This window comes from Pleurodeles waltl, chromosome 8 (assembly GCF_031143425.1).
Source record: "Pleurodeles waltl isolate 20211129_DDA chromosome 8, aPleWal1.hap1.20221129, whole genome shotgun sequence".
NCBI classification, from domain to species: Eukaryota; Metazoa; Chordata; class Amphibia; order Caudata; family Salamandridae; genus Pleurodeles; species Pleurodeles waltl.
In genome coordinates this window covers 102,446,874-102,466,308 of record NC_090447.1, presented here as the reverse complement: position 1 = coordinate 102,466,308, position 19,435 = coordinate 102,446,874, and the positions used below count along the sequence as shown (strand labels likewise).

Genomic DNA, 19,435 nt, shown 5'->3' with positions numbered 1-19,435 from the left:
GTGTATGCTGTAGCCTGCTGTCTCCTGTGTATGCTGTAGCCTGCTGTGTCCGGTGTATGCTGTAGCCTGCTGTGTCCGGTGTATGCTGTAGCCTGCTGTGTCCTGGTGTGTGCTGTAGCCTGCTGTGTCCTGGTGTGTGCTGTAGCCTGCTGTGTCCTTAGTATGCTGTAGCCTGCTGTGTCCTTAGTATGCTGTAGTCTGCTGTGTCCTGGTGTGTGCTGTAGTCTGCTGTCTCCTGGTGTGTGCTGTAGCCTGCTGTGTCCTGTGTATGCTGTAGCCTGCTGTGTCTGGTGTAGGCTGTAGGCCACTCTGTTCTGGTGTATTCTGTAGCCTGCTGTCTCCTGGTGTATGCTATAGCCTGCTGTGTCTGGTGTATGCTATAACCTTTTGTGTCCCGAGTATGCTGTAGCCTGCTGTCCTTTGTATGCTGTAGCCTGCTGTGTGTTCTGCTGTAGCCTGCTGTGTCCTGGTGTATGCTGTAACCTTGTGTGTCCTGAGTATGCTAGAGCCTGCTGTGCCCTGAGTATGATGTAGACTGCTGTGTCCTGGTGTGTATGCTGTAGCCTGCAGTGTCTAGATTATGCTGTAACCTGCTATGTCCTGAGTATGCTGTAGCCTGCTGTGTCCTGTGTATGGTGTAGCCTGCTGTGTGTCCTGGTGTGTGTCCTGTGTATGCTGTAGCCTGCTGTGTCCTGTGTATGCTGTAGCCTGCTGTGTGTCCTGGTGTGTCCTTAGTATGCTGTAGCCTGCTGTGTCCTTAGTATGCTGTAGCCTGCTGTGTCCTGGTGTATGCTGTAGCCTGCTGTGTTGGTGTGTGCTTCACTCTGTGTTGGTGTATGCTACACTGCGCTGCTGTATGCTACACTCTGTGCTGGTGTGTGCTACACTCTGTGCTGGTGTGTGCTACATTCTGTGCTGGTGTGTGCTACACTCTGTGTTGGTGTGTGCTACACTCTGTTGGTGTGTGCTACACTCTGTTGGTGTGTGCTACACTCTGCGCGGGTGTGTGCTACACTCTGCGCTGCTGTATGCTACACTCTGCGCGGGTGTGTGCTACACTCTGCGCTGCTGTATGCTACACTCTGCGCTGCTGTATGCTACACTCTGCGCTGCTGTATGCTACACTCTGCACTGCTGTATGCTACACTCTGCGCTGCTGTGTGCTACACTCTGCGCGGGTGTGTGCTACACTCTGTTGGTGTGTGTTACACTCTGTGCTGCAGTATTGTTCACTTTGCGCTGGTGCGTGCTGCACTCTGCGCTGGTGCGTGCTGCACTCTGCGCTGGTGGGTGCTGCACTCCGCGCTGGTGCGTGCTGCACTCCGCGCTGGTGCGTGCTGCACTCCGCGCTGGTGCGTGCTGCACTCCGCGCGGGTGCGTGCTGCACTCCGCGCGGGTGCGTGCTACACTCCGCGCGGGTGCGTGCTACACTCCGCGCGGGTGCGTGCTACACTCCGCGCGGGTGCGTGCTACACTCTTTGCAGGTGCGTGCTACACTCTTTGCAGGTGCGTGCTACACTCTGTGCTGGTGCGTGCTACACTCTGTGCTGCTGTATTGTTCACTCTGCGCTGGTGTGTGCTGCACTCTGCGCTGGTGTGTGCTGCACTCTGCGCTGTTGTATGCTACACTCTGTGCATGCTAAGTTGTGGTGTATGATACTCTCACCATACTCTGTGTCCCAGGTTATCCTGTGCTCTGCAGTATCTGGCACATGCTCTGTCCTCTTGTTTGCTGAGATCTGATATGTGCTTTTTCCAGTTACATGCTATTAAGTCATATGTTGTACAGTTCTATGCTACTCCTTACCATACGCTATGTCCTGGAGTAGCTTCTGCTCAGCCATGTGCCGTGCCTGGGTGTACGCGTCGCTCTGCCATGTGCTGCGTCATGGCTGCACGCAGCAGCATCTCACGCTGACCACCTTGCGCATCACCCTGTGTACATCTTGTCCTCGTGGGCTGTCAGTCACTCAGAAGGTTCTCTGTTGACACTGAGGAAAGACTACCAGGAAAAGGTCAGATGAGCAATGCTTGGATCCAGCTGAGCTGATCCCCTGTGCAGAGACACTGCCTCACGCCTGCAGCACCCCTTTCACCAGCCCTGCTGCCTCTCGCCTGCAGCACCCCTTTCACCAGCCCTACTGCCTCTTTGCATGCAGGAGAACTTTTGCTGCTATTACAGAATGAATGTTTTCAAAACACAACAGATACAGACTGTTGCTAAACTTGCATTTAATGGTGCAGGAGTATGGCTTGTTTCTCTTGTAAACTTTCAATATACTGTTGTTTTTATGATGTGTTAGTGCATACTATTGATGTGTCTCAGCATATTTCTGCTGTGACCTGACAAGGTAAATGTGCATTTTCTCTTTAAACAAATCCTTAGAATAGTTACTAAGAATGAAAATATTATTTTGTATCAACTGGGTGCTCTTGACGAGTAGAGTGATATACATAGTTATTCGTAAATCTGAATTAAAATCCCTTCATTAGTTGTTTTTGACGGAACATTGTTGAATACAGCATTTTGCTAATATGGTGTGTTGTATTCCTTGATCTTTCGAGACATTCTGAGTCTAATGCTACAGATTAGATCCTGGCTGTCCACATAAGTTTGCATAGTTTGGAGTGGAGCATATCCCTCTCAAACAGTTGACAAGTCTACATCAACTTCATTTAGCTTGTTTCACTGTCTTTTGCCCTATTCTTCACACTCGGCTCTCTTCTAATGTCCCCTGAGCTTGTGTCCTGGTACCGCTTCTCTTCCGTCCCAATGCGCACGTGGGTCATATCCCTCCTCCTCCACATCGCCGCCTCCTTCTCTTTTTCTCTTCCTCCTCTCTCGGAGTCTAGCAATTGGTTCACTAAACCCTGGATATGAACGTTGACATTGTCTCCTGTTGGCCAACCTCTACTTTTGTAGCTCATGTCTGGGTTCCATGAGATTCTCGAAGGCTCTGACTTCAGTTTCTTGAAGTCTTCTTCAGCCTTTAGTTTCCTGGAGTACTCACAGGCATAAAGCGTACGTGGGCAGAGTTTCCAATAGTTGGAAAATTCTGCATGCATAAATGTGGCCTATATGCATTTGTACGTTGATTTTCTTACATTGTTTTTCCCCTCTATGGAGAAATCCCTTCCTCTACTGTGCCATTAAATATGGGAATGTTCCCTCCACATTGTCAACATGGTAGTGCCCTTGGACCTGAGTAACTGTGTATGTATTCTGTCCCCATAATGAAAACCACCTCCCAGCATCCCAACTCTAAATTTGCAACTATGCAAATTGCACCTGGAACTATTGGACATTTTGCATCCGCAAATGCAGTTTGAGTGGGTGGGGGAGTGGGGGGGATAGTTGGGGTAACATCCTGCCAGCCCTTATTCTGTGATTCTGGATGGAAAATATACTTTTTTGTGTGACTTTATTTCATAGTTCAGCTCAAATTGGTTGTATAAAAGCTTTACAAATTGGGCCCTCTAAATAGCTCCAAAGTGACAAAAAGACAACCGGGTGTCTAGTCATTTAGATATTTATGGATACATGAAGTAGTACTGTTCAGTACTAATGCACTTACTCACAACACCTTTGTGAAATGTCCATCTCCCTGTTAGTTAAAGTGCAAAGAGCTCACACACCTTTCAAACTATGCTAATTGTATATTAATATTCCCTGAATATTCCCCTTTTAGATGTTTTGGGGCCATTTTACAAAAATGCTTAGAGTGTGTGAAATAGTATTATGGGAGTACAACTTTGTAGACTTATAAATGCCTTTCTGAATTGTTCTGCATATATCTAGCCTAATATGTTGTCTTGGTCTCCTATGCCAAGTATCACAGGTACCAACTTCAGTTGACTAGACATTAAAAATATTTGCACAAGTAATAGCTGAGTCATTGTATTGTACATGTGGAGTCTGCTGTGCTAAATTTCTAAGGCTGTAATTGACTCTTGGTCTCGGCCCTTCCTCCCCTCCATTTGTTCCTGTAGATCAGTGGTTCCCAACCTCTGGTCCGGGCACCCCTGGGGATCCGCAAAGCCTCCTCAGGGTGTCCGCGACTGTTTAGAAAATTCAATAATGTTAACAGATTAGGTCACAGCTTTAAGTAATGACTCAGTGGGGGGTCCGCGGATTCCAATAATGATTCAGTGGGGGTTCCCGGGTTCCAGTAATGATAAAGTGGGGGTCCACAGAAGTCAAAATGTTGGGAACCCCTGCTGTAGATCATTTCTTCCCATCCTCTCCCCCTCCATCTACACTCACTCTTCTGCTCTGCTGCTTTACACCCACACACTCGCCTGCAGTGCTAAATTTGTAAATTTAGTGCCCAAAGCTCTCCTCTGAAACACACGGCTGCTGCTTTTAAATACTGGATACTGAGGAAGGGTAATCCCAAAGCCATCTCGGGCCTCTTTAATCCTTTTACAGGCACTCCCTGCCCCTTCAGCTCACTCTTGTAGCTTTCTGCTTTCTCCCTTTGTGATGCTTTCCCATATTTCTCTTCTACAATCTTTCCCATATGAGTCTTTTGCTCGCAGTAAATGCTTGGGGCAGAAAAATAAGTGCCGGTGCCCCACCTGGAACCCTCCAGCTCATATTAATCACTGCTCGTCTGATACCTACATTTTCATCTTCTTATACTCTCCCACCCGATCGAACCTCCCACTCATCCAGTCTCCCACCTCCCTTCCCTGGCAGCTCCTTCTTAGTCACAGTGGGACCCAACCCCGCAGCTAGCACATGGGTAGAAGTACAAACATAGGCAGCAGCGAAAGATAGCTTTGCACAGCTGTAAATCTACATCAGTATACTGCGTCTTTCAGTGCCCGCCAATCCCTTTCTACTGCAAGCCACGCGCATGCTCTGTGTGCAGAGACTGTGACGCATTAGGTTACCAGAGGGAACTCTGGTCTCTGAGAAGAGCAAGTCTGAAAGTCTGTAACTCAGTTCCTTTTTCTTTCTATAATAACTCAGAAGTGGTCGTGGGCATCATTTAGTGGTCGCCAGAGGTTGTAGCTGCGACCCGGGATTGCCTCTTACGACCTCTGCACTGCCTTTGTGACCCCTGTCCTCACAGGTGGCAAAGTCAGTTCCTGGAACACAGAGGCAGCTTCTAATAGGGTCGGTTAGGGGCTCCAGTTTCCTAGTTTTCAGTAAATGTCTCTGTTACAGAAATAGTCAATAATATTATACATTAGTGTAATAAAAATGGAGTACAATTAGCTGGAATATCACAATATCTGGCAGCTAATGTAAGTTAAAATGTGTTAAAGTATGTTATATGCGTGCTTGCGGGTGAGTGTGTGTTTTTGTGAGTGTGTGAATGTGTAAGCGTGTGTGTGTGTGAGTCAAAGTAAAGGTCAGCTAGTGTGTGATGTCACTTCCGCTAGCCCTGCCATTTTGGTGAACTGACGCCCAATGAAGTGTTCTTCGCCTTGGTGTGTTATAAATCGCTTCCTTCTTTTTGCGTTTCCTGCTTTATCTCGCTGGACAGCTCGGCCACACAGCTCGCTTGTGGCCTGTAGGCGGTACAGTGCTCCAGACTGTCTGACAGTTAAAATGCAGGGAGGAGGCACTAATTTTCCTCGCCAGTAAATGGAAATCTGTTAACTGGGCCACAAATGGGATCAAAGCAGTGCTGTTTGGTGGCCTCTTGAGCATGCGTGCCACTGGCCATCTTTGCGTCATTTCCTGCCAGAGGAGACCCATCAAACCTCCGTGGTCCACAGTCTTTCACCTCTTTCATGCCTGCACAACCCAGTCTCTCTTTCTCAAATCTCGCCGGACAGATTGCAGTTGCTTAGTAACCGTAAATGTCTCCAACGTCAATGTCTCCTACCAAGTACCTTTTTAAATTCATCTTTATCCATTCTCTGTTTCTCAATCTTTTCATTTGCAATATTTATAATAGTCTTTTACTTAAATGTGTTTATCAATATTGTTGTTTTATGTTTTCCCACTTTTGTCTAGTTTTTGTTTTAATCATGTTTCCTTGTTTATTCCCTTGCATTTCTTGAGAGGGTCATGCTCCATACGTACACCGTCCACCTCATCTTCACATCTCCATTCTGGATTTACAAACGTTAAAGCTGCCCTTTGCCTCGTTTGTGCTTTGTACTCATTCCACCTGCTCTTATCGCCAGACTGTTCTTTTTGCGGTAAACCATCCATAATAATGATGCCTAGAGGGACTTTTGATCTTAGGCGTCATCCATTGGTCTTTTAACCTGTCACTCACATTTTGCTTACGCCCCCCACAGCATGCAGCGTGGGGGAATTGGTAAGCCCACTTTATCCATCTGTTTTAGCGTGCCCAATGTTGTAAAAGCTTGAAGTATGCCAGCAGTTCCTTATTTAATTGAATTCCGATTTACGGAGTCCATCATATATGTAACCAGAAACATGGTTATATCATGAGCCATGTATGGTTGTCGCTATGTACATGAAGGATAATCATGGTTGCTAATGTGCTTAAAAAACTAGTTACGCGACCCCCAGCGGTTGTGTTTATGGAACTATGCCCAACTGACTACTTGGCTGTATTTATGGATCAATGCTCAACCGATCTCTTTTGATGCCGTTGTCCAATAATTAAAGGAATCCACTAAAGGAAACCAACTGAACTGGAGGACATCTTTATTATGAACATTGTTTTGAGTACTGCTGCTTCTGTGCTACATTTTGTGCTTAAAAAAGAGAATGGGCATTTATTAATGGTGATTGACAAGAAGAGAGAAGGCTTCTAAGGCGTCTTAGCCAATCACATTCTCAAGCATTACTCTACAGCCATCTTTACCTGACTTCACACATCACCATCAATGCAGTCATCGTCCCAGCCTTCCAGCAATGTGCAGTACCCGCCACCAGAGGCCCACCTCGTGAACAACTCAACCAAACTACCCTTTAACCTGGGCACTGTGGATGCTTCTGTCTACTTAAGTTTGGAGCCTTGCAGGACGTTTCTTGTGTGTGGCCATTGTGGACATTCCTTTGTTGCTGTTCTGTTGTCAAGCATGGGATTTGATGAGGCTCTAAGTCAGGTGGGCATGGCTACGACTGTGGTTCTCCAGGGCACAATGCCAGAGAATGGTAGTGGTTGTTAAGTTTACCACCTTGGTCCCTCTCCTAAAATCAGTTCTAGGTTCTGACACCTTTGTACTGGGCATCATGCAACCGGTATCAATTTTGCTGCTCATAGTGAAGGTACTTGATACTAAGAGACAGTTGTACTTCATGGTGGTATGTATATTCCATCTGTGAAGTGCAGCTAGTGTTTACATGGCCTCTTGGCACTGACAGCTGTCTTGGGTTCACAATTTTGTCTGCTGTGTGTGAGTTGTCCTACAGTTGAAACCACTTAACTGGGTCAGTTCTTGCAGCCTCGCCCAACACTAGTGATCGTGTTATCAGGAGGAAGCTCTTGGCTTGAAATGATGGGTAATGGGTGGGATTGTGTCCTGGTGAAAGAGTCTTTCTACTTCAATTTAAGTGTCTCCTGCCCCACAATTCCTGTCACAATTCACATTTTCTGTTCCAGCCCCAATATCGATGCACATGTGTTCCTACTCAAGCGTACACGTCATGTCTCTCTGACTGTATTTTTGTTTGACCATGTCCCCGTCCCCAGAATCTGTGTCTCCCTCATCCAGTGCCCAGGCCCGGGTGCAGAAGTGTCTGTGTCTCCCTGCACCCCCGCCTTTATTCATGCACCCCTTGTTCCAGTGTCTGTCTCCCTGCCCGGGGCTGTGTCACCCCACCTAAATGTCTGTCTCCTCATCACGGTCTCCTCTTGACCAAGAATCGGTCTCTCCTTGTCCAAGTGTCGCTGCCACCTTGTCTTGGTGTCCGAATCTCTCTAGTGCCCCTGATTGCTGCCCTCTTTTTCTCCATCGCTGTTGTCCATGCTGCTCTTTCTTGCTGTATGTCTTCTGTTCCCAGTGCTAATGTTCGTGTCTCCCTGTTTCATTGTAAATTTCTCCTGTATCACTCCATCCTTCTTTCTGACCCACGACTTCCTGTCTCAGTGTTCCTGCCTTCCTGTTTACGCCTTTGTCACCCTGACCCCAAGTCTACATTTTCTTTCAAGGTGAACTGTGTGACCTGCTCCTTAGAATGTAAAATAAAAGGATATAGGGTGCCAGGTTTTTCCTAACACACAACATTTAAATGACTAAGTCAACTGTGCAAACATTTCAAAATATATTTCAGTAGTTGTGAAAGCCCTTTTTTATATTTCTGTGTGATGAAAAAAATATTTTAATAGGATGAAAACAAATCAGAATACTTTACATATTGATGTGCAGAGGATATATTTTCTGAAACCCAATTTTCTAAGATTGGTAATACACTATATAGTTTCATCATTAAAGCTGCAAGTTGGTGGAGAGGTTTTTAGACATTTCTTGTAAAGTTACTGTGTGTAGCTGACAATATGTTACCACATTATGCTTTAGTAATATATTTATTAAAATTTAGTGTTTCAACAAACTGAGAAACACTCCTGCCCTGATGGCAATATTGTTAGTAAACTAAAAGAAATCCTAGGTTATGTGGGCTAGACTACATGGGTATGTGGGCTAGATTCTTGTGATGCATGCAGCAAACTTTAGTCTACTTAATAAAACAAAGTTTCTTTTACTGCAGAAATGCTGAGTTCACATATTTGAAGGTGCAATCATATGTGAGAATGAAGAAAAAGGTGACTCTGTAAACTGTTTGCCTAGGATCACACAATGTGAGACCCGTTTATGGGTCAAGTACATTACAGTTAGGTTGAGTAGATTTTTTTAAGTTACTCGACCTGCAGGTCTAGAAACATTTTTATGATTGTTCGAGCCCTGCTTTCTTCCTGTCAGTCCTTATTGCCTTGTCCTATTACCTGAGGCTTCTATGTCAGTGTGTTTATCTCTCCTTTCTAGGGATTCATTTCCCTTGTCCCTAAATTTGGGTCTCCCTGCTGGTGCCTTTGTGCCCCTGTCGCAGTGTCCATTTACTTCTTGTCCCACACGCATGAACCTTACTCGTGTCCCATGGTAGTCCGTGTATTTTTCCACCACATGAAAGAGTGTTGTGCAAACAGCCATTGAGGGTGGGCCGGGGCTAGCTGGAGGGACGTGGGTGGGTTAGGAGGCTTGGGAACTAAGGGAGTAAAGCGCCCTCGCGGGGGGAGCATTGCATGCTCCCCCCTTGCTGCGGAAAAAGGTCGGACAGAGGCTGGGCTGTTGTTGCAGTAAAAGCCTTGAGTGATTTTATCAGGCTGTTTTTCTGCCTGACAAAATTGGATCCTGTGTTCCCATATCTGGTAAATCCTGGTAGAGCAAAACCAGGCCAGTCGTCATCGGAATTTCCCACAGTTGCAACTTTTCATTATGCCATGCCATTCCATGTGCTTTGTTTTGTGAAGTTCTCCAAATAGATTCATGCAGTCAAATGCTTGGGGAACCTCTAGCAGTGGACGGGATAGCTACTGACATGAATCCCCGATCAGATTCCCCAAAACAAATGTGCAAGTTTCTCGCCAATACCTTTACCAACTGTAGCTTGAGATCAGGGATTACTGAGTGTGTCTTTTAAATGTGCTTGTGTTTTTGCTGACTATGGAAACCACTTTGTTTCGAGGAGGAGGTCACAGGCCTTGAACTATCTTCACATTGGCATATCAGGTCTTAGTTGGAGAGCACAGACCAAGGATGCACGACTTTGCATCGGATGAACATGAAATAAACCTGAAGCACATCATTTTTCAGACAAAGTAAAATGCGGGTTGGGCTCTTGTGTATGAGTCAAGTTTGGCCTTTGAGTTGTTTTGTTCAGTGGTCCACAAGCCCAGTAGTTCATTGATTTTTTTTTCTTCTCTCTCCTTCAGTTTTCCAAAGAGATCCTCGTGAAGATCTATTCAGCTTATATCGACAATTTCCTCAACGCGAAAGATGCTGTAAGAATCGCCAGAGAAGCACGACCTGCCTTTTTGAAGTTCCTGGAGGTTTGTGCCATACATCATTGGGGAGTGGGAATTAGTCAAGTACAGTACAATTTATGGAAAAGTGAAGTGATCGAGCTTTCATTTTCCAGTAAGTGTTCTGTTTTTGGTAAATCCACCTGGCCTTGCCTCTCCTCCTGCTCTGCTTTGTAGGCTAAGGTTGGCTACTGGGTGATAGCTGTACTCTTCCCAGACCACAGAATATTTCTACATCTCCAGAGAAGCAATACCCTTATCACAGCAACTTTTACTTTTCAAAAGGTCTCCTCAGAGTTAACAACCCAAGCAGCTCACCAGAGTTCCAACTAGTTTGAATTAATCATCAGAAATGACTCAGCTAGTTTCGTCCCATGTTCTCAGCTAAAACTGCTTTCAAAGTGTTTGCAACACTTTGAAAACTATTTCAGAGTTTTGCAAATCACGGAGTACTTACCTGAGACATTTCTGTGGTCATGAAATCGGTGTACGAAGTCTCACAATGTTTAGTAGTGGACTCTGGTGCGGATCCCAGAAGGTTGGCCAGATCTCCTTCTAATGTTTACACAAACAATTGGGCATGATTTGCAACAACTGCCAGGTGCCAAAGTTCATGTATATGGTTTATTCCGATGATTTACTATTACGGCTCGACAGACTTCTCCCAGGTTAACACCTAGTTTGGGTTTGGTAGTCAGAATCGCTCTTTAAATTGTCATCCTATACTCAGCAGAACCTTTAAGTTTCAGGTGTGCCTTCATTGCAGATGTGATGCTCTCTCACACACATGATCAGGACAGACACACATACTCAAAGACCCCAACACATGCACAGGACACTCACGGGAGGCCTCCTGCTCACATCTACATATCTGTGCTTCGGGTCATCACATACTTCAGAAGGTTTTCTGTTTCCCTGGGATTGGTTGGTGGGGAGAAAGGGTGCCCTGAGTCCAGGTATTGCAACAAGGCAATGAGAATTACCAGTAACTAATCTCAAGATTACCACCCCTCCTGCCTTCATCTTCACAAATCTTACGCCGTGGATTTACCAAGCAGTAATCCAGCAGACGTGGAGAGCCTGTACACACACACCAGATTGCCGTGGCATCCAAAAATCACTGAACACATAGTCCTGGTTATAAAGTCACTGAACTAAATTCTTCAGATTCAAAAGCAATTTCTAACCATTCCCAAGACTTGACAGTTTTGCACAAAATGTTGCAGAGTTTTTGTACAAGCTGAATTGCATGTCTTAACCCAACATGCTAGGGCAGAAGCTCCTAAGTCCCATGCAGGGGTCTTAAACCAGCCCTTGGGCAGTAGATTTTGTGGCCCTGATAATTGAAATTCAAGCCGACCTACTCACTGAGACCAATGCTCTCCGCTTCTCTTCCCTGATTGGCTGAATGTGACCAAGAAGGCATCTGGGTGATGGAACGATGCTGTTCACTTGAAGCAAACAGAGATTTATGAATATCCAGGTATTGCCAGATATAAGTTTTTGGAGAGGAAGGATTGGGACAGAAGATGGGAAATTCAACATCCTGCTTCTTATGATGTGCAAATTTACGTCGAGGCAGAGGTTGGTGTGCAGAGGAACTCTCCTAGAGCAATTTCATGAAAGGCTTAAAAAAAGAACAGCTCAACCAAATCCTCCATGCTAATGTAAAGAATTCTGACTTGATTAATTCTGCCTTCATTAGGTCCCTAAGGACAACTTATTTACCCACATAGACACAGGCTGGAGCTAGGCATGAACTTGATAATCATGTGGAAAAATCAGACTAGTTGAGGTATTTTCTTCTGGCTACTAACAAGACGATGCAAACAAATTGGTCGAAGTTAAACACTGACAAGACGGAAGTTACAGTCTGGCGTGTGTTGACAGGGAAATTTCGATAAAAAGTATTCTTTTCCTGTCAAAGTGTCTTCTCACTTGCAGAAAATATTGACTTTTGCCCATGACGCGCTGCTTCTGCCAAACAGTGAAATCACCACTGTTTCAACCTTTCCTTCTTACATTCTAACAATGACCTACACTAGTTATCCTCCTCCAAAGTGAGGTCTGCTTCCTTTCCCTTTCTTGTCCTTCTCTTTTCTCCACTCACTTCCCCCATGTTCTCCTACTCTTCATTCTATTCACCCCATTGTATCTCTCCACTACCTTCTCCTCCTCCATCCACGCCTTCCTCCCTAAGCTTCCTTTTCTTGTCTCTTCCTCTCTTATAGCCTCTCTCAGGCCTACAAAGGGTGATCGTTTGGTCACAGTCTGTCGAAGGTTCATGCGCATTAGCTTTCATCGTGATGTCCATTTGCCAGTGATGTAACATGCACACTTTTGTCAATTGTCATGTATTTACTGATTTACTGTCACTAGAAACTACCCCCAATGCCAGTTTTCGCAAAGTGGTTCTGAGGCATTCTCCATGGATCGTGATACGGTGGACGGGATATCAGTCTCATTTGTGACTCCGTAACCCATCTGCGAAACTCTAAATCAGGCCCAAAGTGTCCAAAAGGCAGGTGCTTGTGGCTTTCAGTCAAAGTGTACAAACGTATATCTTTGCCTCTGAAAGAATGTAAGTATGTCATAATGACCATGTAGATTTACTTCTGCTGTAAATGAGGTTAGAGTGGATTGTAGGATATTGTGATTTATAGGTATTGAACTGATGTTTAGTCTCCTTCCTTTCCAGCAATGCATGAGAGAACACAAGGAGAAGCAAGCCCTGTCCGATCTGATGATTAAGCCTGTCCAGAGAATTCCTCGCTACGAGCTGATCGTAAAGGTAGGTGGAGTAGAAATACCTAATATCAGTTCAGCTTTGCCATACGCTTCTGGCGACTAAGGTAATGATGACGTTCACTGTCCCTTCAAACTATCTGTTCTGTACGACTTACCTGAAACACTCGAAAACATATGTTTCGGATAAAATCAGGTATTCTTTGTCATCACAAGCCAGTACGTCACACTGTGCAACAAAGGGTCTGATTTAGGGTTTGGTGGATGGGTTACTCCGTCACAAGCGTGACTTATATCCCAGCCGCCATATTACGATTTCCACAGGAAATAACGGAATTGTAATATGGCAGATGGAATATCCGTCTCATTTGTAACAGAATATAAAGTAAAGATACACTAGGGTAGTAGGGGTGATTGCAGCCGCACTTCTAGGCAGTACAACAATGATTAGAGACAGGTATATGCGATGAAGCAAAGTCTGGTGCAGCTTGGCCCAGTGCCCTACTACCCAGGAGGCACAATCACGGGTATCCAAGTACCCAAGAACAAAATTGAAACAAATTGGCCACAGCACACAGAATATATTGTCCAATCATGTAGTGAGGATAAGGGATCCCCGGTGGTACGTTGAAGGTTTTGAAGAAGTATAGGTAAAGAGACAATCTTGAGTCTTGTTGCTAGATGGTGTCTTTAATTGTGGAAATTAGAAATCATGATGTCATCAGAGAAATACAGCCAACAGCGGCAGGAAAGTTGGATGTTGAGCGCGTGGGTTGCGTCTAGACGCTCTCAGACAACTCACCTCATTTCTACAAACAACGCAGCTCAGGTTTAACTTTGAGGCTTATCAGGGCTTCATACACTTCAACCCACGCGCTCAACATCCAACTTTCCTGCCGCTGCTCGAGCAGCGTGACTATTCTTAGTTTTACTATTACAATAAGCCTTGATGAAGTCACTTGTGTGACGAAACACGTGTTGGCTGTATTTCTCTGATGACATCATGATTTCTAATTTCCACAATTAAAGACACCATCTAGCAACAAGACTCAAGATTGTCTCTTTACCTATACTTCTTCAAAACCTTCAACGTACCACCGGGGATCCCTTATCCTCACTACATGATTGGACAATATATTCTGTGTGCTGTGGCCAATTTGTTTCATTTGTAACAGAGTAACCCCGTCAGCCAACCTCTAAATCAGGCCCAAAGCTCCAAACCACTTAGAGTAAATGATACATTTTCTTGAAGAGAGTTTGTGAAATCACTTACTTCTCTCTTATAGGGACTTTTGTCCCAGTTATTAAAAAACCTAGCTTGTCCCAAAAGTGTAAGCCATGTGGGTAGTCCAGTTTAATATTTATGTTAATAAATTGTGTGGACTCATAAAAGTAGTTTGCTTATGTAGTGGAAACAAAAGTTATTGGATGTGTTAGGGATTGCAATAGGACTCATTAATGTTCATCATCTGTACACATGATGCTCTCCCCCCTGCGTTTACAAACGGTATGTTTCATCATCAGTGTTTCTGTAGCGCACTTCTAGCAGTTATGTGGCAGTGTTGCTCCTTTGTGCTTTGCTTTCCTGAGGCAGGTGCCTCTCACCGCCTCTCACCGCTTCTCACAGCCGTCCTATGTAGGATACTGTCTGGCCCTCCCGCCGCTTATGATCATCCATCGACAGGACGCCCCCACTTATGAATAATTGTGACTAGACAACTGTGCAGCCTCTGCCCTATGCCTCCCGCTGCCTCATAGGCTAAGTACCTCTGGGGCTTAGCTGACCTGCCAACTCTTCCAGATACACCTGCGCAACTCTGTATAGCAGAAATATGATCAGCGCAGATATTTGCTTTCCATTGAATTTATGGAAATGTCTGAAAAAAATATTCAGTGATGGGTGTAGTGACGAGGCTGAGACATTCAAGGCTGATAAACGAGACTGCCTTAGGGACTGCGCTTCAAGACAGCTGAGGAGTGTTGAGCAGGGAGGCTGATCCCTTAAGGATAACAAAGATGATGATCATGGGCTGGAGACAAAGGCCCTCATTATGACCCCAGCGGACGGAGATAATGTGGCGGTAGTGCACCAACAGGCTGGCGGTACTTACCACCACATTATGACATTGGCGGGTTGGCTGAAGCCAACCCGCCAATGTACCACTCTGACCGTCATGGTGGTAGCAGCCACCGGGCTGGAGATAACAATCTCCAGTTGCCACTATTGTGCCGCCGGCGGTATCATGACCCTGCCTACCGCCATGGTTTTCCGAAAACCATGGCGGTAGGCCCGATCAGTGACAGGGAATTCCTTCCCTGTCACTGATGGGAGCCCCCCCTAACACTCCCCAGACACCCCCAGCCCCCCTTCATCCACGCTCCCCCTCCCTTCCACCCTCCCTCCTTACACACAGACACACACTCCCTGTCACACATACACTCATGCATACACGCATGCATTCATTCATTCACGCACACATCCACACACACATCAACACTTACACGCATACACATTTCCATTCATACACGCACTCACACACTTGCATACACGCATGCAAACAACACGAAACACACTTGCATTCACGCACACACTCACACATACATGCACACCCCCCCCCCAATACACACACAACACCTCCCCCCTCCCCTGTCAGAAACCCGACTTACCTGTATCCAGGCAGTCTTCTGGCAGGGGACGGGACGGGGAACTTCTACCGCCAGCAGCGCCTGCCACGGCTGGCGGCGGTCTACTGGCATGGCGCTCCTGGTGGTAGCAGCGCCACCTTACTACCATCCGCCAGTATGGCCACAGCCAGATTTCTGCCCTTCTTGTGGCGGAAATCCAGCTAGGGTCATAATTTGACGAACGGATGGTAGCTGCGGCGACGGTCTTTTGGCAGCCGTCGCCACAGCGGTAGGCAGTTTTTACCGCCAAAGACATACTGAGGGCCAAAGTCTGCTAGACAAGTTCACTGCTTGGTGGCCTTCACATAATCAAGAATCAATAGACCACACTGGTTCGAGGCTGCCCAGTGATGGACCATGAGTCAAAAGATGCAGAGAAATAAATTTAGGAGTAGGTGCTGAAAAGATGTCCATAGCATATTATTGTAGACTGCTACTGGTCTGGTGGTCTTGAGTAGGGAAAATAAATGGATAAACTCTAGAAGGTCACTTTGATGCATAAACAGTGAGCACTGACTCCGTCCGTGGTCACCCTTTGTCCCTTTGGAGATAGGTATTGCACTTGCAAATAATCTCAGATTAGGTTATTCATTGTCTGAGTGTGGTTTGTCAAAAGTTGTGAATCAAAGCTGTTGAATGGACTTCATGGCAGACATTTACAAGTCTTTTGATTGTACTTGGGCATTGTGCTTGATTGATAAAATCTCCCAGTTTAGCAAAGGGAGTACCCAAGAGGCCTTAAAATTGAAAAAATAATCTTTAGTCCAAGTTAAAAGCACTGACAAAAACAATGCTATACCTTGATCATCCATCGTTAACCATGGTTTGTCGTCAAATGGAAAAAACAGGGGAGGTATCTATGTGACCGTCCACCAATAACCACGAAATCTGCCAAAAATCAAGCCAGTCCCTGAGGACAGTCAACTAAACAGGTAGTGGTTGTCTCACATCCAAGCCTGCATGCACCAGAACAAAATGTGCCTCAATGCCACCAATCCCCAGGTTCTAATGGTGAAAACCAAGGTAGACTACCTCTGGACCACTCAACCCAGTTGAGCCCTCCCTTTTTAGGAGCACATCAGAATCCCAACCGCAATATGAGTTTGATGCAGACCTTACAATGATGTCCCAGTCAATGTATCCCCATCAGTCCATTTCACCTCCTGTGCCTCTTAAGATGGAGCCTCTCCTTTCAGACCATGCTGCATAGCATAGCCTGTGTCCTTGCTATATTAATGTCCACCCCGGACTGCGGCAACAGTAGAAGTTCTATATGGACATCAAGATACAGCTTGCCAACCACATTGTTGGGTCTTGCAAGCCTGGTGTTAGGTTTGCAGATGGTGCTGCAGCACAGCATGCTTCATAGATTTCCACGCCCTACCATCCAGTTTGACGTCTCTAACAATGTTGCTGTTTGCCAAGCCAGGTGGAAAAAGATGGAGGGCAGATGACTTCAGATTGCAAGGCCCGTTCCTTGGATTCTTCTCGCGTCATCTCCAACTCAGAGTTCCTGGGACTCTGGAGGGCACTGAGACTCATCGGCCTCTTGCACCTCCTCATACGCCGAGAACAAGCTACCGGAACAAGTGCAACTACCTGTATCCATCCCCGTTCTTCTAAGCGCCTCTCCCCTCAAAGAGCTTTAGGGTGCAAAGCAACACCAGCTCTGCAAAAAAGCTTCACATGACTAATTTCCATCCCTGACCAAGTTTTGTGATCATCCAATCAGAAATCGTGTTGAGGAAAATGAGCTGTTTTTGGAATTGCTGCCATCATATATCAGAGGGTGGGGGGCTTGAGACGCACACCTCACTTCCCCAGTAGTTTGAGACTCTTTCCTGTATATTCCAGCAAGTCTAGGTGCTAGTTTCCACAAGCCAGAGCGGTGATTGGCGGCACCATCAGCCGCACTTCCAACAGGACTACGGACTTCAAGGATGGGTGGGCACAAGAGGGAAGCCAGGTGGCTTGGAAAAGCTGTCCTAGTTCCCACCCCCGATCCCTCCTCCGCCCCCAGTAGCTCGACAAGTCTTGAAGGGTGGGTATGAGGTTAACATCTGGAGCTTCTATTGTGCACAAAATAAATGAAAGACGCTACACTTCCCGGGGTCAGTTGTCTGATCCGAGAAGCACTTTAATGGATGCACTTAATCAAAGTTCAGAAGTGCCATCCAAAGGGGCAGTAAAGTGCGCAGCTGGGTTGTAAGCGAGAGGCGGCAGAGGTTCTGGTGACCGTAGAAAGGGAGAAGCACCAAGGGGGCTGCAACCAAGGGGAACGAGAAGCCGGTGGTCTCACCTCACAGCTTCGTGGCACTGGCTTTTTCTACCTCGATCACTCAGGTGCGCCAACCATCACGTTTTTGTTTGTGTTTACGCTGATCGTCTAGTGATTGAGTTTAAGTGAACTCAGTACATGCCTGCTGGGACAGAGAGGGGAACAGGAGAGGAACCACCTAGAAATCACCTTCGAGGCACTATCAGTAGCTGGGTTTAGAGTGCCAGGAGCGGCGGTCAGGGTAGGTGAATTGTAAGCCAGCATCTAGGTTTGGGACATTAAAGACACAATGGTAATGGAATTACTACGCTGTTGTGTTTCTTTGGTCCACAATGATGCGTTTATGGTTTGTTTTGATTAGTGAAATATTGCTAACATTGTGGAAAACATGTCACGCAACATTCAATTAATATTTGTCCTTCTCTGATGTTTCGCTCAGAGCCTTAGTGGGCTAGTGAGGTTTATGAAGGCTCAGGTCATAAACTAAATAGAGTTTTGTGAGTGTACACAGTCCTTGCACTTAGCAATAGTCGTCTAAATCCTCTAACTCTCGACCATTGTTTTATTAAGAAGTTATTGAAGAAAGATAAACACAAATTAAACAGTCTAATACCAGTCAGGGCCCATTGTTAGCTGCACTTTGAAGACAACGCATTTTTAAAGCGAACTACCCAAAAATAAGCATGTAATATAACAAATACATAAATAATACCATGTGTAACGGGGTCATACTATGCCACCTTGTGGTTCTGGTGGCATTTACAACCCTCTCTGCCTTTGGTCTTGTGGTTTATGATATGTCCAGAATCCCTCAGTATCATTTGTGTACCGTATTATATACAGTTGTCTGTTATGTATCCTATAAAGATGTGTGTGTTTTTAAGTTGGTCAGCTTCATGAACTGATCCATTTATTGCATGAACGTTTCTGCAGCCTAAAGATTATTGGCACCAGCCCTGGTCATCAGTTCGAGTCTAGTGAGTCCACTCAGCCTCTCATCCATCTGACTTAGATCAAAAGAGTTGATATTTTACAGAACCTACAGAAAGCTGGGTGTAGAATGTGTCTCGTAAGGGTAGCGGTTAAACCCCATTTACCGCTGGATCCAGTTTATGCCTTTGTAATAATTAAGTGGGGTTTCCACCTGGGTGTAGAGCGGTAATCTCACCCTGACCAGCGGTGCTAGCTGTCAGCTTCAGCTGCCCCTGGTTACTGTACCAGGCATACTTCATCTAAGTGGGATTTCCACCAGGGCTCAGAGCGGTAATCTCACTGTGGCCAGCAGCGCTAGCTCTCAGCTATCCCTGGTTACTGCACCAGGTATACTTCACATAAGTGGGATTTCCACCAGGGCTCAGATCGGTAATCTCACCGTGGCCAGCGGTGCTAGCTCTCATCTTCCAGTAGTCCCTGGTTACTGCACCAGGTATACTTCACATAAGTGGGATTTCCACCAGGGCTCAGATCGGTAATCTCACCCTGGCCAGCGGTGCTAGCTCTCATCTTCCAGTAGTCTCTGGTTACTGTACCAGGCATACTTCATCTAAGTGGGATTTCCACCTGGGCGTAGAGCTGTAATCTCACCGTGGCCAGCAGCGCTAGCTCTCAGCTATCCCTGGTTACTGCACCAGGTATACTTCACATAAGTGGGATTTCCACCAGGGCTCAGATCGGTAATCTCACCCTGGCCAGCGGTGCTAGCTCTCATCTTCCAGTAGTCCCTGGTTACTGCACCAGGTATACTTCACATAAGTGGGATTTCCACCAGGGC

General features: G+C 46.0%; 1 protein-coding gene across 1 annotated transcript in view; it reads left to right on the top strand.

Annotated features, from left to right (window-relative positions):
- Positions 1-19,435, top strand: part of ARHGEF17 (Rho guanine nucleotide exchange factor 17) — a 491,524-nt gene that overhangs the window by 377,721 nt on the left and 94,368 nt on the right. The window contains exons 4-5 of the mRNA XM_069203843.1: positions 9,867-9,983; positions 12,655-12,747. Of these exons, the coding sequence (XP_069059944.1) occupies positions 9,867-9,983; positions 12,655-12,747 (210 nt within the window). The remainder of the gene's footprint in view (positions 1-9,866; positions 9,984-12,654; positions 12,748-19,435) is intronic.